Below are 10,626 nucleotides of genomic sequence, written 5' to 3'. Positions count from 1 at the left end.
TACCCCTCGAAAGTTTAGTAAAAAATAAAAATAAAGAAACCCTTCTTGGCTTCAACGAATCGTCTAAGAAAAATGCTGCAGAAGGAAGCAAGTCCACCAGGACGCAAGTCAGCGCAGAAATAGACAAGGAGGCTGGCGACATGGGTTTGGAGCTCAACGTGGAAACGCAACTCATCATCACGGCCCTCATGAAGGACGCTGAGTGTTCGCAGAAGCTCAACTTTTATTAGTCACCTATGCAGATAAGCAGCGCAAATTGGTTTGAAGCATATATGATGCCTCTACTCTCTCCCGTGCGTGCCTTTTTTTTTCGTGATGTCTCCCCACTGTGCCCACCTCCATTATGCAGACCAATAGTGGGAAAACACTCCATTCGTGTAATGTTCTTTTTTTTTTTTTTTTTTTTTTTCGTTTTAACCTATTTGGCTCACTTCAACGTTGGTACGAACAGGGGGTCCACCCTTGCTCGTCACCCATTTTGAAATAAAAAAATTCTGTAAATTTAAAAAGACATGCACCACATGGAACAGCAAACCTATGTGTACACATGCTTCACAAAAAAATAGGAAAAAAAAAAATGTGATGAAGAGGGGGGAGCGCAGTGACATATTTTTTTGCGCCATATACGCGCTTGCGTAGAAATGCTGTACGACATGTCCACACTTGCGCTGTCTGTTCGACGCCCCTTCACTGCACACAGCAACAGGTGGGGGAAAACCACCTCGAAGTCGGCCACACACCTTTCCCAAGGGGATCATCCCTTGCGCTGCTTTTTCTTCTTAACGTAGTCAATAATTTTTTTCACGCAGTGGGAATTCTCATCTGAATCCTCGCTGCTCTCCATTATGCGTTTCTTCCTAACCTGAACAGGGGGGAAGTTGTGTCGAGACAGGCATGTGGACCCATATTAGGGGGCTTCCATCTCGGATGCCCATCTGCGTGGGATGGTTTTCCCCCCCACATGTGCCACAATAATCCCTCACACGTGTGTTGATGCCGTTAGCACGCCCACTTTGGAAGGCATTTTACATGTACACCACGCTTCATAACGTTAGCGGCCGCGTTGGCACCACTCCAACTTACATTCAAATTGGTGAAAACATTCCGACCGGGCTTGCCAAAACCTTTCTCCTTCCCACTCTGCTTATCGTGAGTCATTTTTTTTTTAAAAATAACATCTCTGAGGTTGTCTACCACAGCGTTATTGGACCCTTTATGAGCCTGCCCATTCTCGCGACTATTCGAATTAGCACTTTTATTTTTCCCCAACTTTTCTGTACTTGCCATATTAGTCCTATTGCTCACTTTTTCATGTTGGAAAATTCCGCCCACCCCAACATATTCCTTCTCCTCCTCCGCCTCCTCTTCTTCCGCGTCATCCTGTGTCATATACGCATCATACTTAGTACACTCTTCATAATTTACACTTATCTTACTAATGAGTTCTTCAACTCCCTTATCACCAACAAACTCAACCGTATGTATGTTGAGCGGAGACCCCTGCTTAACATTTTGCGGCGGGCCCATGGTTGGCTATTTCATATAAAAATCAATATGTGGTACCCTCACCCCCCAACGAGAAGAAGAGATTTTTACCGCCCAGCATGCGAACGAGTGCTTCCATCGAAGAGCAGCTATGCACACAAAATATGTACGTTCGCTGGCCGCTTCAAACACTCGCTCGCATGCACAGACGTATCAATTGAAGCAGCTACGTGATGATTGTAGAAAAAAGGACTGTTGCTTCCGCATGTTGGGTAAAGGACAGGGATTATACAGTGCAGTAATAAACGGAGTCACCACGTGGAAATTACCACATCGGCATCACCTCTGATGATACATCCAACCCAAGTGAACCATTTGATGTGCCCCTTTTTTTCCACACCCCGCAACATAGATCCATTTGGTCAGCCCCTATTACTGTGTCACAGTATCACAGCCGTCGAGCGCTTATTAGCAGTAGCAAGCCATTATTATTATTATTATTTTTTTTTTTTACTTATTTAGAAAATACGCAACAGAGTGATGCTTTTTATTTTGATCACAGAAATGGGGAAAACGGTTAAGATGACATCGGCGAGATATATGTTCTTTTTTTTTTTTTTTTACTTGTGATGGAGAATTCCCCGATTTGTAAAAAGCAGTTAAAACCCCACCGCAGTGCAATTTCGACCGGATTTTTAAGCGCCGCCCTTGTAACAAAAAAATACCTCAAGCGCGTATGATTTTTTTTCATTTTGTTTTCCAACTTTTCTACATGGGGGTATATATAAAATAACCCATTGGTCCTATTAATTAATTTTGCTGAAACAGATATGAAGCTACAAATTAAGGAATAAATAAATTTTTTTTTTTTTTTTTTGTATCAACTTCTCTGCACTATTGAATCGACCACGATATAAATGTAATGCAAAGGGTATAAATAAGCGAGTGTTGAAAATTGAAACGAAGAAAAAAAATGGTCCTGCTAAGCAACGCTGCTTTCATTGAAGAGTTGAGCAAACTATGTGGAGAGGAAGACGAGAAGAAAAAAACTTCCATATGGATTACCATGAAAAAAGGTAAGTACAGACAAGAGGGTTGAGAGTTGCTTCTTCTCCATTTGCGCCAACACTGTATATATAATGCCACCCAATTGAGGAGAGAGGAGACCCCATAGCCACGCGTCCTCAATAGATGTGTATGTACACGTGCTTACGAACAGTGCACACATGTATTGGTGTAGAAAAAGGGGCAAAAAAAAAGCACATAGCAAATGATGCACTGCGAATAACACATAGTGGATAACTCACATGACGGACGCTCTTCCCTTCCTGCCTCACCGCGTGAACCACTCCACATTCAGTCAAGCGAAGCGCCGTGAAGAACGTCATCCCCAAAAAGGAAAACTCAGAAAAGAAAAGCAAAAGGACCAACAAGGATGATAACAAGAGCAACAAAAAGTTCGTCTGCTTGGTCAGGGCCACCGATGGAAAAAAGAAAAAAATTTCAACGCACGTGTATGACAATGCGGTTAACTTTTCACAAGAGTTAAGCAACATCATGCGCAGTTAGCACTTGGGCATTGCCGTAAATTAACAGACGTATCGCATCGCCGTGGAGCGAACGAACACAACAACTGTGTCCCCCTCTTTTTCATGCCCGCTCAAGGACAGAACAAAAAAAAAGGACAACATATCATTTTTTTTTTTTAACCATTTTATATAAGTTCCAAATGAGACAGGGAAAAAGTGACATTTGTAAATTTACATATTGAGTAGTGCAAACTACTGTGGTGCACATGCCACAAAACAAATATACACACAATGGATGCTGCGCAACCGTAACGACATCGCAGTGCGGCTCGATAGCCTTGTTGAGAAGGGGAAACGTGCGTTCGGCTCACCTCCCCCTCTGCGCAATGTGTAGTAACTCCTCCTTTCCCGCTACTGATGTAACGGAACAAGAGGGTCATTGGACGCATATTCGCCAATTCGCACGGGTATGAGGATGTCCCTTGTTCCAGTCCAGGACGACGTCGTTTCAAAACATGTCGCACCACGTGTCCCCTAGGAAGAGCCCGGCGCGTCCTGCCCCTGGGAGACAAAATCGCTGAGCACTCGGAATGCCTTCTTGGAAGTCTTCGAATATGCATACAATTTATACGTTAGTATTTTTTTCACCTTTTGCATTTGCGCACCTGACAAATGGATGCTCTCCATGAAACTTAAAAATTGTAAAATGTGATCATCTTGACTTTCGATAGCATTTTTATAAACCTCCGGGAGGTAGAGGCATTCATACGTTTGACTCTCTTCCGTTTTGTAAGTGCCTTCTGCGGGGGGTACTTCCTTCCCATCGGGGTTGTAGTGGCGGTTATTCACATTGTTGGCGCAATCCTCTTCGTGATGCTGCCCACACAAGGCCCTGCCTGCACCATCTGACGCGAAATTAGGGGTGGGAAACTCGGTGAGAAAAAATTTGGATGGACTCAGCAAATAGTACACATAGTCGGTGAATGAACTGTTCAGGTTGGTCATGTCAAATGGTTTTGCATACACTCCTTCGTTTTTCTCTTCCGTCGCGTTCACATGGTTTGAAGTAGTGTCGCTGTAGGTAGTTGCACCCATATCGGCTTCGCCAATAGCAGCGCCAACGCCAGACGTGGCGCTCTTCCCACTCTTGTCCGTGCGGCGGGAGAGAGGGAAATTTGCTCCACCTGACAAACTCGCTGAGTGGGTCAAGTTCATCCCGTGTGATGTGCTGACCGAATGGAACAAGCTTATTTTGCACTTGAGGGGAAAGGCGAAGAGGTCACAATTTTTGCTGCTAAAGGAAATCCTGCTTTTGCGAAGACACCTCCTCTGGTTCTTATTTAAAATGTTATAAGGAGCAAGCTGAATGTTTCTCGTGTCACCAAAAATAATAATATTTGTTTCCGTGTAAACATATACATTGGTGTCAATAACATTTTCAATCTTGAGGCTTCTAGTGACCAAGTGCACGTCCAAATTCTGGGAGTTAAAAAAGGTAGCAATCATTTCCACGGCTAACGAAATGATGCAGCAGTTTACACACAAATGAATTTTCAAATATTCGACTTTAGAAAAAATAAAAATATTACACTCTTTACAATTACTTATGTTAATAATATTTTTATCACTTGTTATGTATATGGTTTTGCCTTGAACATTTGTAATCGTATAAATGTCGTTATTTATATTTTCAATGCCGTAGTGCGTTGCGCTCGGGTTTTTACTAGCACAAGAGTGTGTGGTTGGTGGGTGACTTTGCCCATTGTTTGAGACCCCCTTGACCATATCATCACTAGCACAATCGGGCATACACAAATTTGTTAACAACCAATTTAGTATATCCTTTGTTTTGTACAAAATTTTTGGTTCATTTTTCTGTAGGTACCTCTCATATACATTCGTATGGTCATTGGTGTCTACTATAAAATCGAGCAGGAAGAGATGTTCGCTTCTAAAGTAGAGGGGAATGTGCGTCAGGCTGCTACTATTAATAATATCTGTTGCACATAAAAAGGCAATAAGATATGTCTTCAAAAAATGCTTATAATTATTACCACAAAAATGGAAGAAATCGGAGAGGTTAGATTTGGGTGTACAAGTACCTGGACCGCTACTACCATTCATGCTGCTGACGATTCCATTTGCACTTAATGCGGAAGAGGAATTGGACAATGACCTGGGGGAATTACAAAAATGAGGCCAACTATCTTCACTCAAATTTTTATCGTATTTCCTTTTCACATTATCTATTTTCAAAAATTGTAATATTATAAAAAATGTTAGTAACTCTATGGACACTTGTTCTTCTACCCAATTTTCATTCCACACATCTTGAGGCGTGTCCTTTTCTTCACGATCCTTCTTCCCCTCACACTCCCTGTTCAACTCGTTCAGTGACGCGTTAAATATAGTCCTCTGCCCATTCACATTGTTCTTCTTCTTTACACTCTGCAAAGTTATACTTAAGAGAATCCACAAAGATTTGCATACATTATGGGTAAAGTTTGAAGAACAAATATGGTCTTGTCCTTTTATAACTTCATTGTAACCTAGCCAGCTGTCCAGCGTGACATACATTTGATCATCATGGTTGACACTCCCACCGTGCTCCCTCTCCTTCTTCAACTTTTTAAAATGCTCATATAAATTTTTTAAATAAATTAGTAAAGCGCCTTCCTCTATCTTGTTAGTTGTGTATATAATTGCATGGTCGAATATTTCCTTTCTTAAAAATAAAGAATTTGTTTCCTTGTCTGCTCTGGTCCTCGTGTCACTTTTGTTTTGTTCCATTTCGTGCATGTGTTAGTAAAGGGTCTCTCCTCTCATCCTCATGGATTTTGTCAAGCGGCCTAAGTTGTGTGTGCTCACACTTATAACACTGCGCTTGACCTCGTCTCTTCTGGCTCTTCAAAAATGGGCATACGTTCAGCAATATGTGCGCCTTTTCCCCGCATGAGCATTTACCTGCCTCTATTTTGGTTGATCTCCTTATTTGTACACTTATTGCCCTTTTTATGTGCTTATTCTGTGATTATCCCCTACTTCTCCCTCCAGAAGGAAGAACTCCGCCTTCACTGATTAGACCTTTTTTGTTTGTTGGGCGGGGATCTCCTGTAGCAGGAAAATTTGCTAACACACACAGGTGTATACAATTGGGCATTTATATACGCCTTCGTGCCGTTTCCTTACGTTTCTTTTTTTTTTTTTTTCTCCATTTCGTTGCCGTTTTTTTTTTTCTCGCATAAAGTTTGCCCAATTGTGGAAAAAATTGAACACAGTAAAAACAAGTGCAAAGGTGCACGACTGCGCGAGGGCATGAGTTCACTTTTCCTCCTGCATGCAGATAGGCGCTCGGTTAGCAGTCCACACTTCAGGATGCTGCTACGCCTGGCCAGCATGAATGAGCATGCTCTACACTTTTGAGGGAGGGATGGGAGCCGAAATGGGGAAGTGTCAAATTAGTGTCACCTGCATAGGTTTGGGCAAATGTGCGTTTGCCCCTGCGAAGGGGAGACTGCCTCATGTAAGCCCGTGTTGAATTTTTTTTTTTTTTTTTTTTTTTTCATTTGAAAGGGGCCAATTTGCGCACGGCGTGGTTGGCACATCCAGTGTGCTGCAAAAAATTACGCTCACAAATAGGCAGCTGTACAAATACAAATATGCGTTGTAAATAAAATTATAAAAATTTGTAAGTGAATAAATATGTGTAAGTAAATGTATGAATGGCATTTGAACGAAGCGAACAAACAGTTATGTCAAATGTGCGCGTGTGGGGAGAACATGTCCCTGTGGGTGTGCGGCCTACACAAAATTCGCCACGTCACTGTGTCATCGTATGAAAGTTTCTCCGCTTCTCCACTTCTCCGTCTCCCTACTAAAGCAGGCGCAGCGGTCCCCCCTGGGGCACGGCCACCTTCAGTACTTTGCCCGAAGCTGCTCTGAAAATTCTGTCGAAAATGGAGAGGCTGCCCTCATCTACGCACTTCAAATTTACTATTGAAATTAGGATTCCCTGAGTTTGGTGTTCTATGGCTAGCTGTTCCGCTTGTCTTAAGAAAAGGAAAAAGTTTTTCATCACCACCCTTGTTTGTTCTTCTTTGGTGTCCACTCCTTCGTATGAAATGTTAATATATTTGAGGAAGTCCCTTTGGTGATTTTCAAAAGAGTTGCCAATGTCTAGCAGGACGCACTTGGCCAAGCAGACTCGCCCAATTGAGTTTTTACTCCTTGAGCCACTTTCGTCTCCTCCATCCGGCACACCGTCGAGTAGGTACGTCGACACGACCGGGCTGTAATGGGTGAGGAGTAGACCTGGGCTCACCTCATTCTGCGTCGCCTCCTCCGCAGTGTTAACACGTAGGGTAGTGGAAAGGCAATTGTCCATCGCGCCATCCACTTCGCCACCCACGTTGTCACCTTCCCCACAGCGCAAAATGGCCGCCTTTTCAAATTTGATCTTTTCATACAAATCGACCTGTACGTCTCTTAACAGGGGAGAGGATCTAAGGACCTCCTCAATCTGCTCCTTCGTGTATTTTCCTCTTCGAAAAATTCGAATACCATAATGGTACAGGTTCTTGTACTTGAGGATTTTTTCCAACAGGGCAGATTCGTTCTTGTCTGGCAGTTCACTGTCCTTACCTGCTTCACCCCCCGCAATGGCCTCAAAGAGACTTTTCAATTTGTTGTAAACCTCGACATCCGTTGGCGACGCAGGTATTCCCGTGACTGTGCGCAAAAAGTCCATGTCCTCTTTGCACTCCTTTTCGTATTCCTCATCGGTGGTGACTTCTTCCTCTTGGGGGGGCTCCTTCGGTTGGGTCGCCTCACATGTTTGCCCTCCACGTTGTGTGACGCGGGTCGGCTGGCCACTGCCCCTCCTCCTATACTTGACCAGCTTCAACACAGTAGACTCTATCCCTACGTCGCACTGCCCATCGTCAAAGATTAGTATGTTTTCATTTTTAAATTCGTGAAAGACATGAGCGGCAGTGGTAGGACTGATGTGTTGAAATTTGTTAGCAGAAGGAGCTGCAATTGGAACATGGCTCACTTTTATAATCTCCATGGCGATATTATTCCTGGGCATCCTCACAGCACAGAACCCTGTATGAGCCGTCAGGATTAAAGGCACCTCCTTTTTCGCCTTTGCAATTATGGACAAGGGGCCAGGCCAAAAATATTTACTTAAAATAAATATAACAAATTTCTCGAACACATTCACATGGTATAATTGGTCAAACGCTTGGTTTAGGTCATGCACATGAGAAATGATTGGATCACTAACAGGCCTATTCTTCATATGAAATATATTTCTTAAAGACTGCTCACTCAACGAGTTCCCTCCTAGTCCATATACCGTTTCAGTTGGCATTCCCACCAGGCAATTCGCTCTAATGTGAGCCTTTAACTTTTTCCTCAATTCTTCATTGTGTAACAAATCTGACCCTTTGAATATTTGCGCCATCGGGCACGTCCCAATGTGATGATGAACCCAGGGTAGTGTTGTATTATGTTATGTATATGCGACAAAGGGGGATGTCACAGATTAGACTCCTTAATTTTGTCACTCCTTTTTTTTTGTGCACAGCTTATCCTGTGTGCATGTAAAAAAAAATACAGCCATCCAAATGTATGCTTCAAATTTTGTCAACTGTGTGGTGGGGAGGGGGGAACTTTTGTGTCACTTCTTCCCTCGCGGGGAGGTGACGAATGTTCAGATTAATTTCGTCAAGCCGGGTGGTTCTTCTTTATTCCATTTTTTTTGTTACCACCGCGGTTGTTTTCATCTTGCCCCCGTTGCGATCTTATGAAGGAACTCTCTCCTCGTGGCATATACGCATTTGTCGTTTCCCCTAGAAAGAGATTACATCGAAAATGCAGTGATGAAATGGGTCATCCACCCGAGTGATTTGCTTCTCCTGTCGTGCACAAGGGTTCGTCTCATTTGAAAAAAGAAAAAAATTACTCTAAACGTGTCGTAGTGAAGAAACGGACCAACATAGCGTCGTGGAGAAAAAAAAAAAAAAAAAAAAAAAAAAAAAAAAAAAAAACAGGTCAATTTGCATAACGAAAATATGCTCCCTGCACAAATACAAGCGGTGGAATGCAAATTTAAAAAAAAACAGAAACAAAAACCAACCACATGTGCCAAAGTTGCATTCCATGTAGGGGCAAGAATGGGTGAGGGGGAGTATACACCAAATGATGGAGGCCCCTCCAGCGTCACAACCTTTCTGAGACGAAAGCCTTAAAAACGGCCATCCCCGCCAAGGCGGTCAACAAGGTTACCGCCCATAAGGCTAGAAGCTCTGCCGCCCCACCGGAACCCAAAATGGACCAGGCAAAAAACGTGGCTGCAAACGATGGGAAGGAAAAATCCTCCATCCCGTCCAACAGAGGCAGCTGGTACTACCCATCCCGGAATCAGTTCTATCGCACGACTCAGAAAAAAGGTTATTTACACCCCTACACCACAGATGCAAAAATGAGCAACTCGTTTGTTTGTTTAGCATATGAGTATAGATCGATCACAGACATGCCTACACACGCAAACGCTCTTTTTTCATACACGCATCCGCTTTTCGCGCAGGGTACAACTACTCCAAGGAAGAATTAGACGTGGCTCTTAAAATTCACAACGCCGTTAATGAAGAAACGTGGAAGCGAATAATGAAAAAGGAACAAAAATATTTCGACCTGTGCAAAGAGCAGAAGCTAATCAGGTTCATTGGACTCCCAAACAAGTTGTCGCTAAAAGCCTTCATGCTTAACCTCATGGGGTACAACAAACCCTTTGATCGACATGACTGGTACATTGACAGATGCGGCAATACCATCAAGTGAGTAGACCATGAGGGGGGGGAAGGGAAAACGAGCGTGCTGCATATTGGCACACTACGACTAATTCGGCACAACTAGGGTCTCCACATGTCCGTTCGTAGACGTGTCCCTAAAAACGCCTGCTTAACATTTGCACCGATTGGGTAATTACTACCCCCCTGTGTTCCTCCTTTTAAACCCATACATACGCTCCCGTAACAACTACCTTGCCGCTTACCCCACAGGTACATCATAGACTACTACGACGGGAAGAGTGACGAGCGAGCCCCTGTCTCCATCTTCATCGACGTCAGGCCCGAGTTCAGCGTAAACAACATGGTAGATTATTTTAAAATGGTGTACATTAAAATGTGCAAATATTTCTTTTAGCAGAGGAGGAGGTCCACCCTGTGACGCGCTCCAATGCGTGTCCACCATGGACGTGCTGCTTACCGCCCTCGTTTGTTACATGTAGCGATCGAAATGGTCAAAAAAGACGATCGCGCGTGGATGCATTTTGTTTTTTTTTTTTTTTGGCCAAAATGTAATAACCCCATGAGGAGTACTTTTATGAGGATCAACATTTAATGCAGAGCGTTCGCCTTTGCAATGTTGTCGCACTAGGGGACATGAGGAAGCCCCATTTTGCGCCGTCCCACCCCGTTTATATTGCTGTCCAAAATGAAGCTGCAAGATTTGCTGCTCATAAATTAACAGTTTTGTTAAGGCGAAAGTGTAACTACTTATTTTATTAAAGAAAAAAAAAAAAAAAAAAAAAAAAAAAAAAAAA

The 10,626-nt window shown here is 43.2% G+C and overlaps 5 protein-coding genes across 5 annotated transcripts; 2 read left to right on the top strand and 3 right to left on the bottom strand.

The window, feature by feature from the left end:
* Window positions 1–754: 754 nt before the first annotated feature.
* Window positions 755–1,527, bottom strand: AK88_02062 (uncharacterized protein; the record flags this gene model as incomplete). The annotated part of the gene is made up of 2 exons (XM_012479696.1): window positions 755–862; window positions 1,084–1,527. 2 exons carry the CDS (start codon window positions 1,525–1,527, stop codon window positions 755–757), a joined length of 552 nt encoding a protein of 183 aa, XP_012335119.1.
* A 931-nt stretch (window positions 1,528–2,458) lies between these two features.
* Window positions 2,459–3,054, top strand: AK88_02061 (uncharacterized protein; the record flags this gene model as incomplete). Its single annotated transcript, XM_012479695.1, has 2 exons — window positions 2,459–2,561; window positions 2,846–3,054. 2 exons carry the CDS (start codon window positions 2,459–2,461, stop codon window positions 3,052–3,054), a joined length of 312 nt encoding a protein of 103 aa, XP_012335118.1.
* A 494-nt stretch (window positions 3,055–3,548) lies between these two features.
* AK88_02060 (uncharacterized protein) lies at window positions 3,549–5,804 on the bottom strand (the record flags this gene model as incomplete). The annotated part of the gene is made up of 1 exon (XM_012479694.1): window positions 3,549–5,804. One exon carries the CDS (start codon window positions 5,802–5,804, stop codon window positions 3,549–3,551), a length of 2,256 nt encoding a protein of 751 aa, XP_012335117.1.
* A 1,084-nt stretch (window positions 5,805–6,888) lies between these two features.
* AK88_02059 (Sua5/YciO/YrdC/YwlC family tRNA threonylcarbamoyl adenosine modification protein) lies at window positions 6,889–8,481 on the bottom strand (the record flags this gene model as incomplete). The annotated part of the gene is made up of 1 exon (XM_012479693.1): window positions 6,889–8,481. One exon carries the CDS (start codon window positions 8,479–8,481, stop codon window positions 6,889–6,891), a length of 1,593 nt encoding a protein of 530 aa, XP_012335116.1.
* An 867-nt stretch (window positions 8,482–9,348) lies between these two features.
* Window positions 9,349–10,226, top strand: AK88_02058 (uncharacterized protein; the record flags this gene model as incomplete). The annotated part of the gene is made up of 3 exons (XM_012479692.1): window positions 9,349–9,469; window positions 9,607–9,856; window positions 10,082–10,226. 3 exons carry the CDS (start codon window positions 9,349–9,351, stop codon window positions 10,224–10,226), a joined length of 516 nt encoding a protein of 171 aa, XP_012335115.1.
* Between the last annotated feature and the right edge of the window lie 400 nt (window positions 10,227–10,626).

This window comes from Plasmodium fragile (assembly GCF_000956335.1).
Source record: "Plasmodium fragile strain nilgiri unplaced genomic scaffold supercont1.19, whole genome shotgun sequence".
Classification (NCBI taxonomy): Eukaryota; Apicomplexa; class Aconoidasida; order Haemosporida; family Plasmodiidae; genus Plasmodium; species Plasmodium fragile.
The sequence above is the reverse complement of the archived record's forward strand: the minus strand, read 5'-3'. Positions and strand labels throughout refer to the sequence as shown.